The sequence below is a fragment of the Colossoma macropomum genome, unplaced genomic scaffold (assembly GCF_904425465.1).
Source record: "Colossoma macropomum unplaced genomic scaffold, Colossoma_macropomum, whole genome shotgun sequence".
NCBI classification, from domain to species: domain Eukaryota; kingdom Metazoa; phylum Chordata; class Actinopteri; order Characiformes; family Serrasalmidae; genus Colossoma; species Colossoma macropomum.
The window spans coordinates 19,862,001-19,882,446 of record NW_023494810.1 but is presented as its reverse complement, the minus strand read 5'-3'; the positions used below and the strand labels follow the sequence as shown (position 1 = coordinate 19,882,446).

At 38.4% G+C, this 20,446-nt stretch overlaps 1 protein-coding gene across 2 annotated transcripts in view; it reads left to right on the top strand.

The window, feature by feature from the left end:
• inavab (innate immunity activator b) overlaps positions 1 to 20,232 on the top strand; it is a 28,753-nt gene extending 8,521 nt beyond the window's left edge. The window contains exons 1-10 of one of the 2 annotated variants that reach the window (XM_036559463.1): positions 2,462 to 3,884; positions 7,600 to 7,714; positions 10,933 to 11,066; positions 11,885 to 12,010; positions 12,353 to 12,581; positions 12,867 to 12,920; positions 13,039 to 13,342; positions 13,986 to 14,141; positions 14,275 to 15,013; positions 19,816 to 20,232. In XM_036559463.1, coding sequence (XP_036415356.1) covers positions 7,660 to 7,714; positions 10,933 to 11,066; positions 11,885 to 12,010; positions 12,353 to 12,581; positions 12,867 to 12,920; positions 13,039 to 13,342; positions 13,986 to 14,141; positions 14,275 to 15,013; positions 19,816 to 19,908 — 1,890 coding nt within the window. In that variant the 5' untranslated portion in view covers positions 2,462 to 3,884; positions 7,600 to 7,659 and the 3' untranslated portion in view covers positions 19,909 to 20,232. Of the gene's footprint in view, positions 1 to 2,461; positions 3,885 to 7,599; positions 7,715 to 10,932; positions 11,067 to 11,884; positions 12,011 to 12,352; positions 12,582 to 12,866; positions 12,921 to 13,038; positions 13,343 to 13,985; positions 14,142 to 14,274; positions 15,014 to 19,815 lie in introns of those variants that run through there. The other variant, XM_036559464.1, reaches the window with a different exon arrangement.
• Positions 20,233 to 20,446: the final 214 nt, after the last annotated feature.

Here is a 20,446-nt window from a genome sequence, read left to right as displayed (position 1 = left end):
TTCTGGGAATGTGAGTCTATTTCAAAGTTTGGGAAATTTGTTAATACTATTTTAAGTATTATTTATGTCTCAAAGCTGGCTCGTTGCTTACTGAATGATGGAGAAATTTTTACACTTAACCAACGCAGAATGCTATTCTGTGGTGTCACTGCAGCTAAAACTCGATTATTCAGGTTTGGTTTACTCCAGAGTTTAATTTACAGAGATTTTGGATTTGTAACATGACAGAATTGTTAAAAGATAAAATAAGCTTGAACTGCAATAGCATCTGCGTGTAGTATTATTATTAGACTACAGAAGATTTCAGTCAAGGCAAGATCTGGAAGACCAAGAAAGCTCTCAGATTGAACTGCTTGTATACTGGCCAGAAAAGCACAGCAAACCCCCCTAAAGGACCTGCATGAAGGTTTATCTGTACATAGGAGTGATGATGCACTGTTCTACATGATCTACATCAGAAGGAAACCTTACCTGCAACCTCATCATAAAAGTCGATGTCTGAAGTGTGCAAAACAACAGAATAGCCAGTGGCATTTTGAAAACATGCTGTGGACTGATGAAGTAAAAACTTAACTCTTATGGCACAATCACCAAAGATATTTTTTTAAGAAAAAAAGGAGCAGCATTTGATGAGAAGAACACCTTGCTAACTATTAAGGTTCTGTGGCAGCCAGTAGACCAGGAAGCATCGCACAGATTTCATTAAACATTAGCAAATTTTGGAATGAAATATGACAAAGTCAGTTGAGATACTGAAGCTGAAAAGAAGGCTAGTTTCTACAACAGGAGAATGATGTAAAACATACATTAAATCCACCAGGAACTACTTCAGGAAATGCAAGCTGAACCTTTTAGAAATTGCCCTCACAGTTCCCAGACTTGAACATAATCAAAAAATTTTTGATAGATCTTAGACATGCTATGCATGCAAGTTGGACCAAAATCTTTTGAAAGGAAGAGTGGGTGAAAATTCCTTAAACAAGAAAAGAAGTACTCCTAGCTGACTGCAAAAGCAGTCCACTCTTTTGCATACAACAATAGTTCTTAAGTGAAGGGTCATCAGATAATAAGCCACTCTTACCTTACCACTCTGTGCACTCTTAAAAGTAAAATGGTTTTACTTGAAAAAAATACACAAATACACTATACTGTGATCTATACTGAAACATCATAAATGTCATAAATTATACTGTGACAAAAATGTTTTGCCATTCCATGCAGTACTACTTATCCAATGTTTTTTTTCTTTAACACAACAATGCTTTAAAATTAGGTGTTTTTTTGTTTTTTTTTGTTTTTTTTCAATTTAAGCACTTCGTTTAATATGAGCATCTAAAATTAGTCTATCATCCTTAAACTACTCAAACATTCTTCTACTCCACAGTAAAAAACATACAGCTAACACATGGCATTACACAACATGAGTGTGTGCTATTTCAGGCTAGATTTGTTAGTGGTTTGGACCGGAATCATTCTGTTTTCCCTCTAGTGTCCACTCAAGTATTTTCTGGTGATATCAGCCCGATACCAATACCTGGTATCAAATCATTGTCATCTTTAATATTTCCATTTCTTATGATGCAGTTCAGATTTTTATATCGTTCATAGCTCATTTGCAGAGTAAGATCACTGTTTTGTTCATTTAAGGACATGCAGCTTTGCTGACTCTTGTTTTGAAATAAGGTCTGTATTTTTTTTTTTAATGTAGTATATAATTCCATATCTGTACAACAAGGGACATAGCACAGAATATTGGAAATCAAATCAAGTCTTTGATCTCAGAATTAAAAATTATATCTTAAACATAGCATATTCTTACACCCCTAATGGTGATGGTCTCTGCCCCATCCCTAACTTTCCTCCAGATAATCTAAAGAAGCGATGTGGGCCCACACAAACATTACTTCATGTCAGTCTGAGGTAATGCTTTGTTTATTTGGCCTGAAGCACATTATGGATATGTATGCTATGAAAGTCTTATGAAACATTTTAAACATGTCCAAGCTGTGGTTAAAATAGTTTGTCTAGATCTAAAACAGCAGACACTGGGCTATTGTATCCTGGAGCTGGAAATTCCCTTGAGTGTTTGTGGTGACCTCTACGACATGATCCACAAAATTCAGTTACTACCTACAAAGGAGTCTTGTGGCTGAATTTGTTGAGCTCTGTGTTTGTGGAACCTTTACCACGTTTGCATAAATAGCATTATTATTTCTGGAAAATTGTGTGAATTGTCCTCGAAAAAAGTAAATGTAATCTCATGTCGGTTAGTTTTTTGTCTTTGTGTCCAAGTGCTGCATGCATTACTTGGTTGAGAGACTTGAGGGATTCTTCCCACCAGCATTTGCCTGACGCCATTTCTCATTCTATCCAATGCGATGGTAACGCGTGCAAAGTAACTTCTCAGCCAATTAAGTTTTCATTGTCTAATACTTTTCACTGTACATTTGTTGTCTTAAATGTTCCCCGTATCGTCTGAAATTCTTTTTTCTTTTGCTGACCCTAAGTTGGCCTCTCCAGATGGTTAATATGTATCAGCCTACGTCACTGGAAATGTATATATCTGGAGACTATTGGTGAAATCTGATACAGACTGCATCCCTGCTGCTTGGCATTCTGTGATGTGATAGCACCATGGCAGTTCATATAGACTGACATTCTTGGAAAGCCAGAGTGAGTGTAAAGATCCTGAATGAATGTGAGTGATCCATGGGAGCAGCAGACGCAGTGTCTCCCACTGCATTCTGGAGGATTAGCCCTCTGACTTTCTAAGGTCAGATGATTTCCAGTTGGGTTTCAACTGAGCAAATGGTATTGTTTAAAATGCTATGACCTTTTTGTGTATATTAGGGGTGTTACGAAAGGTATATTATTATATTTTATTTATTATATTTATATGTCAGACAGCATTCATTGTGAATCAAATAATATCATATTTTATCCATCCATAATACTCACAAAAAAGACGATCACAAAAGTAAGCACCTCCACAGTCATTTAAATTTTATGTGTATTTAAATTCGTCTAGTAAGAAAAATGTGTTAATTCATTCACCACCAAGTTAATTCACTCCTTGCTGTGGTCCTCTTTTGGCAACTGAATTTTGACCAAAAATAAAATAGCAGTTTAATAAATAAATAAAAGCAAAATACATTTTGGAGTTTCTTCTGTATTGAAAAATATATCATATCATGGTGCAAAAAACACCACATATTGTATCATGAACTTGGGTGGCATTTCGGTTTAAAATCCTCTTTAAAACCCTCTTAATATTGAACTTCTGAAGGGAATAAGATCCCTTACTAAATGTCAAGTAACACGCTAATGAAGTAACTATTTGCTAATCATTGTTTTGTAATTTTCATACACCACGTCATGTAGTTTTACAAACCTGGCAGTAATGTATTAACAGTTTTTACAGGAGAGGGCAGCAGAACTTCATTATGATTATTGCAATAGTGTGGCACTTTCTAGAGAGAGTCACACAGAAATCACGGTTTCCATTCAAATTGTGTCTGTGTTTACCTGTCGACTTTGTCTTCATTTACTCACAACATGAACACAGTTTTGTTTCTTTCCATCTGCGTTGTGGTTCACGCCTTCGCCTCTTATATCTGTGCATCAAGAAAGCTGATAAGAAGTAGGCTAAAACAGGTAGAGTCATTCTGACTCTGGTTAATGGTTGCTCTGTTGTACTGAGACTGACAGGGCGCGTGCTCACTGCACTCACTCTTTAACGGAGAGGGAGAGTCACAGCAGCTCATTCAGAGAGACGAGGGGGAAAGAGTGAGAGAGCTGTTACTGCGTCGTTAAAGAAACTTCATCTGTGGAAGTAATCTAGGCAAACAGTTTTCTCTCTTCTTTTTCTTGAAGACTTTGAACATGTAAGTAGACTTTTCTTTTCATTTCTAATGTTTCTGGCATATCATATTCACATTCTTTGTGTATTTTTGATGCTCCAATCTTTATATTTTTCAGCAAATACAAATGATTTGAGTTATGTTTTGGTATTAAGCTGATTAGAATTTTGGATACTTTTGGTGAAATCCAATACTGAGCACCTTTGGTTTTTGGAATTTTGTGATGTGGTAGGACCACTGTGGTTCGTATAGAATGTTAGGAAATGTGTTCATTGCTTATTAAATAATTGTGTGTGGCTTTTAAAGTGCTTTTGGTAAATAACATGCTGTATTGCTGTTTTGATTTCCTTAGTATTTTGGTTTGGTTGATTTAGAACATCGTTTTGAGTAGGCATTAGAAGCATTACCTCAGTTTTGATTGTAGGTAATATCAGTGTGTGTTTTGTTGTTCAGTCCATCGTTTTCACCGGCATTCCTTGTTTAACTTAGTTTAGATTGTGATGGCAATTTAGAATTTTATGGATAAGGTCATGCAAACAAGTTTTTTTTTATGTTTGTTGTTTTGTTGTTGTTTTTGTTTTTAGATAACTAAGAATGAGTAAGAACCTTGAATGCAAAGTTGATTTAAAAAAAAAAAAATGAATTGGCTCACATTATTTAACACCTGTAAGCATAAGAGAAGCAGAAACTATTTCACAATAATAAACTGTGTCTTGCAGCTGGTGATGGGTCACTGCTATATAGCCCTTTTACCTGTTAATCATTCTCCCAGCTGTGGATATCCCTGCTTACTCAAGACGCTGTCATTTTGACGTAGACTGGCACAAACAGTTCCACAGACAGGAAACTAAGCAGACTCTCTTACTGGCCTGGAGCCCACGGCCTGGTAGAAACGTGTGACTTTGTGCTTAGGTGTAGTCACATATGTACAGGTCTGAACTGTGAGGTTAAAGTCATGATTAACAAAGACTACAAATGTACAACTCAAGATGCATTTGTAAAAAATAATAATGTCACACAAGACTGAATTTTCATCCATCCTTATGTGCAGAGGTGTTTAGAGTAATCTAAACCTATAATCAATTAAAAGTGTCATTACTTCAGTGAAATAATGACTCAAGTAGTAAAAGTACTTTTCAAAAAAACAGCTTGAGTAGAAGTACAAAAGTAGCAGCTCAAAAAAACTATGTAAGTACTGAGTAACTTACAGGTCTTCAGCAAAACTTCTAAGTACATACAGCATCTATTAGTATAGACAAATACTGGCCGTATTTGTCAAGTCTTATTTTTCTCTTTTTAATGCACACTCTGTCTAAAACCTTAGAAACCTTAGAAATCAGGTATGACCAATCACAAAGCTGTTCACGTGGTCTCTGGCATAACCTAATGAAATAAAACACAAAAATTGGGCTTGTAAAATATAAAATGTAAAAAGTATATAAAAAGTAGATTTCTTTACTCAGCAGGATACCTGTGTATAATTTGAAAATATTCAAGAAAGAACAAATCCATCAAAGTTTTTCTTGTGTCTGAGTGAATGTAACTACCCACATACATGTGTGTGTTGCTGTATCATTTTCAGTTAGAAAAGGTGAAGTATGTAATGTGGTTGCAGTTTAACCAAGTTATGTGATAAGTGTGCAAACTAGCCCAAAACTAAAACTGTGGCACCAATTAAACTTAAAGTTGCTAAGAGGGGTTATCCCTGTAATGCCAAAAATCACTTTTGGATGATCTTTTAAAGAAAAAGTGTGAAGACGTTTGAAGAACATCCACATTATTTAACAGTTCTATGCCAATTCAAAGTTTCTCATCCAAGTCTAGAATCATTTAGGAACCTTTTTCTAAAGGGTGTAGACCAAGAGTCTGTAATCTGACAGAGGCTCTTCTGTCTTTGAGAACTTCAGTTCTGTATATGAAGGGTAGAGCTGGGCAATATGGCCAGAAACGTTATCACGATAAACAAAATTCATATCGTTCGATATCGATACATATCACGATAAATGTCAAATCATTATTTCTTTCACATTTGAAGGCTGATTTTGCTCCTGGGTGGTTAATTGTGGTTTTAAACTATCATTTATGGTCGGATCATGACAAACACTCACCAAACAGTGGAACATTTCACTAATCTGTCTTGGGACAGTGGGAGAAAGTTTCTGAGCTGTTTTTATCAGCTGGGAAAGCACCGCTGCAATTTTTGTAATAGTCATAATTTAAGAAAGAAAACAGATTATTTTTAGCAGTCTGGTGACGAGCGCTCGGCTATCCCGTTACAAATGCTAAACAAGTGGCCAACAACAGTGCTAAACTCTTTAGTTTCTCAACAATGTCAACTTGGTTCGGTAGGTCACTGCTGTCACTCCTACCACATCCATGTCAGAGCATATCACAGTATTCAGACACTAGCTAGCAGACGACTGGATTTCTCTATGCTATCGTAGTAGTTTAAGGGGTGAACCGCAGTATATCTGACGTTCGCTGTGTAAAAGCATTATCTGCAGTGTGAATCTCTCGCACCAGTCAAACAGAGTCCTCCTTTTAGGTATGTTTAAACTGAAAGCGGTGATTTTGTGTCTTGTTTGATCTACCGTATCATCAATTCACTGTGTTGTGCCGGGGCGCCGCAGCCGGAGTTAGCCAGCAGCTAAAAACAGCTAGCCTGGAAAGCTAACCTAGCGCTCTCCCGCTTCCCAATGCCTCACAGCTTCCTCAGTTTACTTTCGTTTAAATCAGGGCTGTAACTCACATTAACCCACTTCTTTCTTCCTCTTTCGTTGCTCGAGAGTGCACTAATACTAAAATATGACGGTTTGGCGCTGTAACACGGCGCTGCAGACGTGATTTAACACCGCTAAAGTTGTTAGGATGCATGGAAAGAGGTGAGTTCACCGTAGGACAGTACAGTTACGTCACTGATCTCGTCACTCACACTCAGTCACAGGAGAACAGATCGCCGGTTGCTCCACTCAAACAGGGAATGTATAACTCCGCATTTCATATGTTGCTAAAGTATATTTGGCGACCCTTTTTTACTCGTGGCCTCCTCCCTCTCTAATCAAGTCGAAAAACTGGGAAGTGCGCCCTCTCCTGGCGACAGCAGAGTAGTGACGCTTTCCTTGCTGTAGAAAACGCCACCGGGGCTTTCGCTAAAACGTGGAAGTGTGAGAATGGTGTATTATATCGAAAATTTATCGAACTTGTCTTATCACTTTATCGAGGAAAAGTTATATTGCGATACTTATTGTTATCGTTTTATCGCCCAGCCCTAATGAAGAGACAGAAATTATCACCAAGACAACATGAAAACAGCCACAACTGAATGCAAATGTAGAATGGAGAACTAAAGCCCTGTCTGTCAACCTCTCCATCAGGTGCATAGAAGTCACTCACTTTACAATGGGCAGATTAAAGGGCAACTATTAAGTAGAATACCCCCTCCACACACACACACACACACTTCGTTAAACCCTGGGCTGAGCTCCTGCTGACAGAGCATTGCTGTAAGGCACAGTTAGATTAGAATTCCGAGTTGTCCTGTTAAACCTTTGTTTGCCTGCATTAGTCCTCTGGAATCTGCTCTGACCCCCCTCCGGCTTTCTAGACCTTGTCACGGTTGAAAGGTTAAATGGTTCCCCAGGACTGGCCAGTCTCATTTTGGTTCAAACTGCTAAGTTAGTCCTTTGTAAGCATGCATTATAAAATACAGCTGTATTAATTGATTTTTTTTATTTCTCAGGGGGCTGTCAAGGAAGTGAAAACATAGTGTTTTGACTTAAAGAACACCAGTGTGGCAGACATGGAGGCCAAAGAGGAGATCAGTGACACAGACAGTGGGATTATTCTGCATTCTGGTAGGTGCAGTAGGTGCCCATTATTTCATGTCATAAATATTTCAGTCATGGTTGACTAGTTACTTTTGCTGGCTTGATGTTTTTCAGAAGGTAATCAACAAGACTTAAAAGTGCAACTGTAGAAACATTATCGTCACTTTCGTAAAACAAACCCCATATCTCTAGAACTTTGTAAAATAAAAAAAACTTTCTTTAAAAAAATGGGGCCTGTGTCAGTGGAGAACAATATTTTTCTTGCTTCCCTCAATTAAAATAGTTTGATGTAGTATGTAAACAATTTTAACATGTCGAAGTTTAAGTTCCCAAGTCCATATGGAAACTAGGCTGCAAAAGCATCCCATTGTCAATTAATCGATTTTTTGATGTCACAAAAATCAAGCCATTACACATCTCCACCTGTTCAGCCTTCAGCAGTTTAGCCTTGTCTATTCACGCTGAAGTTATAATAAGTGTTTCAATAGAAAACAGCTGAGGCACAACTCAAGGCTAATCAGAACAGAGATCAGTTTACAAATATCAGTCAGGCACAATAACAAAAAAACAATTAATTCTAAGGGGTAAAGAGATTAAAAGAGGTTGGAAAATAGCCATGTAAATTTAATGACTGTTCGGCTCTTTCAACCACATAAATGTCATACGTGGACCTCAGAAGAAAAATTAAGCATAAATGAAATGTAGCAAATGACCCGTTTAATGTATGTTTAATCTAGCAATTTTTTCCAAGTACTTTCAAGTTTAATTAGATGTTGATACAGAAGTTCCAATATGTTTTTATTACCCATGACTAACATATTTAATGTATTTTTTGTGAAGTTTGTGGTGGAATGTGTACAATGTCTCTGCATAGCATGATAGCAAGGCCAGTGTTCAAAACACAGGAAATTCCCAAGATAAAATCTTCTTAATCATTGAAGATAGGATGTTTTATCTCAGTTTGGTTCATGTTGCAAATTCCTGGTATGTAAATCACAAATGACAAATGCTTTACACTCTTGTTATGCCATGCCTCTTGAGAAAACTAGTACTAGTGCTTACCTAGACTGTGTGTTTTGTGGAAAATGAAGAAGGTTTCTTCATTCTTCTTCATTCTTTCTTGCAGATGTAATATAGTCAAGTCAAAATGTAGTTATATAGTGATTTTTACAGCAGTCGTTGTCACAAAGCAGCTTTACCCAAAATCCGGGACCAAGCCCCCATGAGCAAGCCAGTGAAGACAGTGGCAAGGAACAACTCCCTAAGAGCAAGAGGAAGAAACCTTGAGAGGAACCAAGACTCAAAAGGGGAACCCATCCTCCTCTGGTCAACATCAGATAGCAAAACAATAACACAAGGGCAATAAAAGAGAGAATAAGGTTTTAACAGTATAGAGTATAAAATATTAAAATACTGAAAAGGCTCTACTTTATTAATCCTAGGTACTAAGGCCAATTTCCCCTTGTCCCTACCACTTAGCCCTTAGCCCTCTGTTTTGCGCGTTCACGTCTAGGGTTAGGGTGTCCCAATTTTTGAGAAAGCTAGAGGGGTAGGGTGAAGTGTTAGGGCTATGTGGCCCTCCAAACTGAGGTTTTTCAGAGGCACACTCCAAATGGAGTGTTATGAGGGAAAAAAAGAAAAACCCACAAGATGGCTACGCGAGCAACCAAAGAAACCCACAAATGTTAGTATTTTCTCTGTTAAAAAACTATGATAAACTTTGTATTATCTTAGTTTAATGTCGTTTCAAGGTGTTATGGTCGTTTTCTTCATTACAAACATAAAAAATCGCTAATAGCATGCTAGTGACTCAGTAGCTAGCTAGCTAACTAGAGCACTGCTAGTAGCCTGTTAATGAATAATGCTGTTTTTTTTTTTTTTTTAATTTTATTAAATTGCATTGTTGTTGCATTTTGTAGGGCAAGATTTCAACCACTACCCCTTGTAACTCAGTTCCAAGGGGTTAGGGTGACACTCGAAAACAAGGGGTAGGGGTAAAGAAGAAATGGGATTGGCCCTAATAGTAAGCCAGCATCTTGTGATCTAAATAGGCATGATGGTTCATAATAAGAGAGAAGTTTATTCAGGTACTGGCCGTTTAGAGCTTTATATGTCAGTAGAAGAATTTTGTAGTCAATGCAGAATTTAACTGGAAAGCAGTGTAGGTTTGATGAAATGACTAATATGGTCACATTTTCTAGTTCTTGTGAGGACTCTGGCTGCAGCATTCTGAACTAATTGAAGTTTGTCAAGGCTTTTGCTGGAACATCCATACAGCAGGGCATTACAGTAATCCAGATAAATGCATGCTTTAGCTTTTCTGCATTCTGTAGAGACTGCTGTTCTTAATTTAGCAATATTGCGAAGATGGAGAAAAGCTATTCTAGTAATACTGATTTTGTGTGCATCGAAGGACAGATGGGCATCGATCGTGACACCAGGGTTTTTTACAGATGTACCTGATGCAACTGAGAAGCTATTAAGTTTGAGTGTAATTAGTTTGTATATATTCACAAACCAATAGCAATCAGTCAGGTAAGATCTGAACCAGGAAAGAGCTATTCTTGTTACTCCCACAAGGTTTTCTAGCCTATCTAGTGAGAGAGAGAGTGGTCTGAAGTAGACCCAGCAGAGAATAATAAGAGATTGTGTAAAATGTTTTACTAGCGCTGTCTCTGTATTGTGATGAGGCCTAAATCCAGACTGAATTTTTTTTTGTGTGTGATTCCTATACAAATAGGAACTTAGTTGCTGTGCCACGCCTTTTTCCGAAATCTTTGATACAAAAGGAACATTTGAGACAGGTCTATAATTTGATGGTTCGCAGGGATCAAGATTAGCTTTCTTAATCAGACGTCTAATTACTGCTAGTTTGAGTTTTTGGTGTATTTTTTGAAAATACACTAAGAATACAAATGTGACTGAAGGAACTTTTCACAATACACTTTGCTTTTTGCTTTTTTATTCTTTTTTACATTTAAAAATAGCCCACAATTTTTATTGAAGAGTGGCTGTTTTATTGATTGCAGTTATTATCAGATACTAACATTCTTGTGCGAATGAATCACCACCTTTACATAGATACATCCTTTTGAGATACTGATGTAAAGATAAACTACAGGTGGAAAGGACACTTGAGATGCTAAAGCATTGAGGATTTTGTAGCTCTCTTAAGTTCCTGCTAAAAAAAATTAACTAGCCCTTGGGTGTATGACTGTGTGTGTGTGTGTGTGTGTGTGTTGCAGGACCTGACAGTCCCACCACAGGGATGAAGGATGTGAGTACACATACTCGGGCTGTGAAGCTAAAGCGGCAGTCACTGGAGGACAGGCTAGAGCTATGTATTCTGGAGCTGAAAAAACTCTGTATCAGAGAAGCTGTGAGTCAACTTTCGAGCAAACGTGCACACACACAGTTCAAGAAGAGATATGTCAAAGAGAGATACACAGCTAAAAGTACAGTGGGACTTCCATTGTAGAACTGATTAAACCTGAGAAAGGCTGGACAAACATGAGAAACAGTTTTCTTTTTGACCATTCAGGTAGCCTGTAGAGGAGAATGACTTGAAGTGGATTTGTTCTCCGCTAACCCTTTTCCCACACCAATTTTTTACTGTCTTGGTCAAACAAATGAATGAATATATATTTGTCATATCCAGGTGTTCTCAAGAAAGTCTCTGATGAACCCTCAGCCCTCTGTCACAATAACATTTGAAATCATGCCTTAGCGACAGGGTTTGGATTGTCTGTACTTGAATTGGCACACCCCTGATGTGGCTCACCAGAGCTTGTGGTGTGCGGTTTTGTGTCTCCATTAGATAAATATCACCACAAGCATTACCAAGGTGTTTTGAATAGAACTGATCTTGGGAGGGACAGTAGGATTTGTCTGGGAGGCAGGATGAGAAAGAACAGAATCTTTGAGTAACAGCATTGCGTAAGCTACAGCAGTTGAGAACAGAGGCTTGCCTGGACTCGCAGATTATAGCGTTTCATACAGGAAAAGCAGGAACCTTGGCTAAAGCCACATTTGCAGTAACTCCTTTGTTACTTTATCTGCTACTGAATACAGTTTCAGTTACATTTCAGCTGTTCACTTGTTGGTGTGAGGTATGAATTTACACACATCAGCATGTCTCAAAATGTCCTATTCTCATAGCCCTCCATATTTAAAACATGGATCTTCTGCTTCATGCAGGAACTCACAGGACACTTGTCTTCAGACTACCCTCTGTTGCCTGGAGAGAAACCTCCACAGATTCGCAGACGCATCGGGGCAGCTTTTAAGCTAGATGAGCAGAGCATTCTATACAGAGGAGGAGAGGTAAAGGGCAAAACTGAGTGACCAGTAAAACCTCTCTCATTATAATCTACTCCCATAAAAAACTAAGATCTAGAAAAGAAAGAATTGTATTTTTTAGGGGTAAAGAAACACATTGTGAGGTGGAGCTCTTTTACACTGAAACAATTAATAAAAAAACATACGTCAACACAACTTTCAGTTTGTTTACTTCTTAGTGTAATTTTAATTTTGAAAGTAATTTACACTTTTTAATCAAATAAATTCAATCACTATTTTTAAAGGTAGAGAAACCTGTTTCATAAAACTTGTTTTATAAATGAAAAATAGATGTCAGTAGATGTCACTGACACGATTATTTTTCAGGACTCAGAGCTATGTGCGGTGGAGGCTAAGCTGGCCCTGCAGCAGCAGATCTACGTTGCGGCCCGCAGACTGTGCCAGGAGGAGCACCTCAGCAAGGCGGTGAAGAAGAGCAGAGTGCAGCAGTGCAAGCGTGAAGAACAGAAGCTCAAGGAACTCCAAGAGGCTGTGTTCCAGCTGCGGCTTGCACATGGCCGTTCCTCACCGCGCCCTGGAATGATTCTGCAAAAACGTAAGGGTGCTTCTCAGTTCTGGGCAGTACTGATAAAATTCAATATCTATAATATAATAATATTTATATAATATAATATATATAATAATATTTTCCAAATTTATAATATTATGAGTAATTAGGTTTGCAAAGTTAATGAACCCATACCTATCAGAATTGCTACTGAAAATCAACATTGCTGTAAATGCGATACATATCCCATTGCTTCTTTTCCATAGTAAACACTGACAGTGGTCTCTTTACTACAGTTACTTTTAAACATTTTGTCATTTCTTCTGTTTTCAGATCAAGCCACATCAGATGACAGTTCGTTGTCAGATTCAGCAGTGTTGGATGAAGGTAAATGTGGGATCAAATGCATCCAAAAGTTTCTTTTGTACTTTTATGCTGTGTATCATAAAGTGGCACCCACACGTCATCACTGTATTGACAGTGTCTTCTCTCATCACTGTTTCAGAAGAGCTAATGAGCCAGTCGTCCCAGCTCTCCTCGGAGCCCCCTCCTGTTGTAGACTGTCTTTCTGTTCCTCCAGGCACTTCCCATCGTCCGCTCGCGCCTACTGGCTCCTCACCCCTACTTCAGCCACCTGAGCCCAGCCCCTGTCAGCCACCCGCACTGCCCCTCAAGGCTTTACACCCCTGCCATAGCCCCACAGTAGAGTATGAGCCTTCCCCCATCCAGAACTCCCCCTGGAAAGAATCTAGTCTTGATCAGCCATACCAAAAACAGAAGAAGTCTTGTTCCAGCAGCACCAAATCCAGGTATGTCAACATCTGAGCCCAAACAGGAGATTTGTTAAGGCCCCACGGAACTAAAATCCATGATTTGTTTTCTAATTAAGTTGATGTTGGTCTTAAGAACACACACTATGCATGTACAAAAAAGTCTTATGAATAATGGGTGAATGTCTCACTTGCTGAGGTGAATTGATCTCCGATAAAGCTTAGAAATTAACGTGTATATCTAGGCCTCTAGTTTCTTCAATCAAATAAAAAACAGTGTACACTAAACACTCAAACCCTTTTCATATTTTACACTACAATCCCCTCTGTTGTTAATGGGCTTTAATGTGGATTTGTGCATGGAATTGACCAGTGTGGCTGTAGAGCAACAAAAGAAAAGAATTAAGCCAGCATTTCTACTCAAAGCAAGCTTCTGGCCATGGATCGCTGTGGCATCATCAGGATTCTCCACACACTACTGGAAGCATTTGAAATATGGCTCTTTCAAGCAATTTTCCCCTTAAGCCATCATTAAGACACACATAGTAATTTCATGGGTGTGTTACACCTCCACTTTGCTGATGACCCCATTAAACAAAATCTACATATATGTAACAAACTCTCAGTCTGAAAATAACTCAACATCATCATAAATACAACAGTGATTTTTTTTTTCTCGCAGTCCTGCTGTTACTCCTACGTTGCCTCCACTGGAAGCTTGTTTAGAAGAGACAGGCGTGACGCTGCAGATACCCAGTCATGTATCACTGAGACACACACAATCCAGCAGTGCCCCCTCCACTCCAGAGATGCATCTACGTAGAGGTTATTCTCTCAGGTCAGCAATTGCTAAAAATAAAAAAAGGACTAATGACTTTTAGTTTTACATGTTTCTATCTCTCAATATTTTCATTCACTTATTAATTTGTATTGGTCTAAATGTTAATGGTTAGAACTGTTTGGATTTACAGAGTTCCGAACACTGAGCGACCACAAGAGGTGGAGCGGGACAGAGGCAGATCACAGGGGCCCAGGAGGCGACTGACAGACGTTATTTTGACATCATCATCTCCAGAGTACTCCCCGATGAGATTAGCCATGGGAAACCCAATGTATTACTCCAGCTCTGAGGACAGTAACTCTGAGCACTCTTCAACTCCTTCCTATGTCAGCTCACCATGCCAAGAGCATCCAGCAGAGCTACAGAGGCCATACCAAGCACAGTATAGATACCAATACACCAGTCTCCCTGATAATTACATTCCCCAGTCCTACATGCCACTCAGCCACTACAAAAACTCCTCACCTCAGCTTTCCTCAAGCTTCTACAGAGGATATGTGGATGAGGGAAGGGGCCATGAAATGGACATGAGTAGAATGCATATGAGGCACCAACCTCCACCTTCTTGCACCAATGGCCACTACGAGTATTGGTATGAAGAGGCACTCCCACATCAGGTATACAGGCCAGTACCTCCCCACCTCATGCTTTCTCGGGCCCCATCGCTCAGAGAGTACCCCCACCACCCCAGCAGGGGCCTCCCTCGTCAGGTGGTTTCAGAAGAGCTCAAGTCGTGGCACCAGAGGAGCCAATTGCGGCCGCCCCGACCGCACTCCCTGGACAGACATCGGCAAGGTGCAATGCGCTTCAGAAACCAGCCTGGACACGAGTCACCACTGTCCCAGCAACACAGCTTCCAAGAACAACAGGTGAAGTATCTGTTCTGACTGCTACTCATGGGTTATATTCACATTACAGAGTTGTCGTCCACTAGAAAATCCATTTTTCGGCAAAATGTGACACAGATTTGTTTTTTCAGACCTGTGTGATCTTTTCAAATCATGTTCGAAACACTTTCATATGTGCTCCTAGATCAGATACAAATCCAGTATGTAGCAATACCACCATAATGAGAAATATCAGATCAAAATCTGTTTTTTGTTTTGTTTTACATTACACTTCACTGCACATGTACGTCATATCAATGTGGGTTGCAGGTCAGCAGCAGCTTTAACTTGACGTTAAAATGTGTCCATGCAGGTCCTTTTAGGGCATAGATGTTCACAATAAGGACGGTTTAGTGGGTCACTAAATGTGAACCATTAACACACAAGGATCAAATATGAGCAAAAAAATCTAACCAATGAGCATTAAATTGTGTAATGTGAACCTAGCCATGGTATGTGGATGAGGTAAAATGTATATTCGCCATCTCTTAGGTCCTGACAAGAACAAACAGCACTTTTTGAAGTGTGCAGCAAGCTGAGGGCTTCATGAAACTCAATAGCACAAGCTCACCTTACTGTCATGTTTCAATCTGTTGGAAGAGAGAGGAATTTCCACAGAGTATGAGAAGAGAAACTCAGGCACTGTCCAGGCCTGTCTGTAGAGACTCAGAAGCTTCCAGAGAGAAAACACAGGTTTAATAATGCTGTGCTTTATCAGAGCTAAGTCACAGCAGGAACAAGGTGCGGCGTGTAAATGAAGAGTTATTGACTGGAATTAGATGAGGGAATTGAATGTGAAATTTCTGCACCGGTGCTAACATAAGTAACATGGTAATGCTTCTGGTACACTATGCTGGTTAAAGAAACATATATAAAACTGATTTTTTTGGCTTTGGACATCTGGATTAAAGGGAAGTTTCTTCATAGTTCAGTAGTTAAGATGTTGATATAGTGATTTAAGGTGATGTGAAGTGAAATGGTACGTTGTAGAGAAACTTACCAACTCATTTTATTACAATAGTCGTGACAGGAATCAGGGGTTATAATGTTTAAAATGCAGTTATAGCCATTTTATTTGCTATCCATAATGACTAGTGACCCTTTGCATGTCTTAAGAGTTTTTCTCAGGTAAAATACTGGTAAATAAAAAAAGAAAGTTTTCTTTGGGTTTTCTTTCACCTTACAACGCCCTACATGTATCTGTCTGCCTTGAATGGATTTTAAAAATCTTATTTTAAGCCAAAATCTCAAACTCAAGCTCTTATCTCAAAGCTTTTGTAAACAACTTTTCAGGCATTAGGCAGTGTTTCTTATTTTAACCATTTTGTGTAATGGCATTTGGTGAAGTAGATTTTAAAGGCATTAAATGCTTTGGACATCTGGTTTACTGTCACCACCCACTATGAACAATTCTGATCCAGTGAATTTCTCTAGAACCCATGTGTGAAACACAAGGCCTGTGGGCCAGATCACATCCGCAGCTCAATCCTATCCGGCCCGCAAAGTATTTTAATTTTCTATTAATATTAGCCTGTTTCACAAAACCCTGCACTTCAGTCCCCAGCATGCAAAGCAAATTAATGTGCGCTCTGACTCTCCTACTCCAACAGCAGTCTATTGAACAGAGGTCACATCTCAGTTTTACACAATTCTACACAATTCCACACCACTCATATCATGAAACACTCTAGCTGCATTTACACCTAACATTAGCTCTGCAGCTCAGAAATTGAGCCCAAGTCTTGATGAATGTGCAACAAAGAAAGGATGCCAGGTGTCTAGTTCAAGCAAATAGGTAGGTTTAAAAGACTGAGCTCCTGGGGACATTTACATTTCTATATTTTAAGTATTCATGTAATATTGCAAGGTCTACAGTGCCTGTGTTTTACTGTTGAGGTTTTTGTGTATTTTGAATAAACAGTGACCAGTTTGGGTTACAGCACAACATTTAATTAAAATGAAATAAAAACATATGTTCTCTGGCCCATGAATTTGTTGAGATTTCTAATATGGCCCTTTTAGTTATTGAGTTTGACACCCCTGCTCTAGAGTGTCACATTTCACACCAGACCACTCTGAATGACTTTGTTTACATACAAATGGTGAAATTCCCCTTTATTCTAGAGTTTTTGCTACCTGTGAGGTAACTTTTTACTAACTATAATATAGTTACATTTTTATACTTTTAGTAACACAAGTTTGTGAGACAAGGCATTCAAGGTTGATTTGTTGTTTTGTTAGCACCAGTTTACAGTGGCTGCAATGTGTGTGAACTTGATATGCAAGTGAGCATTCCATGGCTCAAGGACAAAAGCTTTAATTGAATGAAGGAAACTGTGATAGCAGCCCTCCCTGTTGGTTCTTTTATATATGCTGAAGTGGCAAGATAATTTGTTTGGCCAGCATTTTACAGTGTACTTCCCTTCTGTTTGTCTAATTGTAGATATCTCTAAAAATCTCCTGATAACTATGTAATAGCTGGCATGTTCCCAGTGCTGAAACTGAAATAGATATTGTTAAATGAATTTTTTTGACAGTAGAATTAATACAACACTGTTGTTTTGATGACAGGAATACACCCACAGCACCTGGAGCTTAAGTCGTGACATGATGTTAAACCACAAAACCTCATTAAGTTGGCAACGTAGTTAAGCCTAAAAGTGTATCACATGGCCAGTGTCCATTGAAAGTGGTATTAACCATATAAGGATCTGGTACAACCTATAAAATGAGATGAGTGATTTTTCCAGCATTATTTCACACGCAAAAGTGAAGCAATCCCATTATAGTTAGAATTGGAAACCAAAGGAATGCCCTAGACATGTCCCAACAAGATGACATAACGAATGAAAATTCCCCCACAAAATAATTCAGCTATGAAAGAGAAGGGAAAAGGAAACAAAAATAGGTGTGAAAGTATCCTCTCTCGCCATAGTACTGCAGAAGCTTCAAGAAATCCAGCAGAACTTAGTCAATATCTCAAACAATGATACTACTTGTGATTCAGTTGTCTCCAGCTTCTACACTCTACTGCAGATTGAAGCTTTGGTTTAATTGAATCAGCACTGAGGTCATATGTTCATTAGTCTTTGAGCCGTCTCTTTGATGGAAGAGCTCTTGGTGTTTTCAGAGTTTATTCAGGAGCCAGGATGTGGGAACACTGACTCCGCTTTGACACACAGTTGCTACATTCCAGTATCACGTTTCAGCCTTCGCTAATGATTTACATGGTCAAGTGTTCCAAAGACTGGAGGAGTTGGAATAGTTTTAAACACATTATTTTTCGAAATATAAAAGTCCCGTACTTTTACTGACTTGACTTACTTTTTCATATTTAGAAACTGGCCGCAGTGTTCCTTTTGGCCAGATAGGCTAATAATTTTAGCAATTTTTTTATTTTGTTTCAAAATCTTATGTGCAGCAATAAAGAAGTAGTATTGGATAAAATATGTCATAAGACAAGCTTTCCCATCAAAATGTAGAGGCAATGTATGAGATGGTCTGTTATACAGTTCCTCTTAAAATGTGGACAGGAATTTGGTTTTATTTTGGACAGGAATTTTGGTTTTTGTTAGGTATTTGGTTTTCACTCAAATGATGTTTAACAAAAGCAGCCACTTAGTTTGCTTAGGAGTTTAATGCTTTTGGGTGCATTTCATCATGCAAACTTCAAAATAAAGGTTTCTAAAAGGTTCTTGGCTTGGACAAATTGTTCAAGGAAAAACCCTTAATTGGTATAGGTCAATCTCATTTCTAATAGTGGTTCTTTAAGGTACCATCCATTGAAAGGTTCTTTATGGAACCAGAATTGGTTCTTAGGCTTGTCACAGTTATTACAGAATTGCCTGATCACAATTATTTAAGCAATTATTTTTCTGTTGTTAGCTTTGACGATCATGTGTTTACATTGCAACAAAGAAAATGTGAATTGGGTCCATTTTCATCTGTTCAGTGGAGGTAAATACATGTAAAGAAGGAAGAAAACAGTTATTCATACATGGGGCTTACAAAAACAGCAGAAGTTATCTTGGTGCTGTAACATGTCACGTCAGTTATGAGCTAATAAGTATCAACTGCTAGGACACTGCTAGACGACTAACCATCCAGTTTGGCCACTTTAGGCGTGTGCTTTAATACATACAGTATTGCATACAGTGAACAAAAAGACAAAATGTTAATCACAATTAATTTGAAATTTGAACCTCAGCTAAAATTTTATGATCATGACAGTTCATCTATGAAACTGTTACAGAAAAATGGTTTTTAAGAGTATGGAAGGTAGATGTGAGATGCCACTGAGAGTTGCTTTTCAGAAACCATGTATCTCTCCTGTGCGACTCATACTGTCACTGGTTACCAATTTGGTTATGGAACTTTTTTCTGAAACCACCCATTGAAAGTTTTGCAGAACCAAAAGTGGTTCTTCACCTCTCCATTGTACCTTTTATTAGAGCTTACATGGATACATTTGCTTTGGCTGAAGGAATCAGTGACTTCTTAGTTAATGGAGTGAATGGAGTGACTTATGGCTCAGCTGTTCTAAGCAGGGTTGATTTGAGCCACTCCTTTAGTCAACAGCACTGAGTCACTGTGTGTGAAACTGCTCCCTCCCAGTGTTACATTGCTGATACTAGATACCAAGTTAAATCTCTTGCTCTCCCAGCACTGATTGCAGCTAAAAGCAAATCAGCTCACTGTGCTGTCCTTCAGGGAAAAGGAAAACATAGCTTATCTCAGGCAAACACATTTCAGGTCACAAATAACTCTTTTCTTTTCTGCTCTAGGTACCCCAAAGACACATTATCCAGAGGACTGCTGATGGAACACCAATCAAATGGTACGAAGAAGAAGATGCAGAGATTGTCAGCCAGGTGTAGCAGAAGGACCCCATACCTGTGGAAAGGGAAATAATTAACACCTGTCAAGAGTCCTATTTATGATTTAATTTATTGAACCACTAGATGAAAGTGATTTTTCCATGGTTATATCTAGATTAGTTGGGATAATCTTGAGCTTTTGACATTTTTAAATGCCTTTTCACCTAATAATACACCACAATAACTGTTTTATACCTGAACTTCTGTGAAAAACAATGTTGTTGTTGTTGTTGTTGTTGTTGTTAAGAGTAGATTTTTCTATTTCTACATTTTGTACAATGAAAGCAAATCTAATTTGTTACTTAAATGAGTTTTTATGTGTTGTCTTCCCTTGCCAATCTATGCTGCTGCTGAAGCAAATAAAATGGAGAGGGGATTACTCTGTGTTGCTGAATTTATCCAATACAAGCCAGTGCTAGAAGCCACAATGTGACTTGTGTTTTCAACGTAGTCTGTGATTGAAAATTTCCTGATATTTTTCTGAATCAAATTCCTGATATTTAAAAAAACAACATTCAGCTTTACCATTACATGTGTA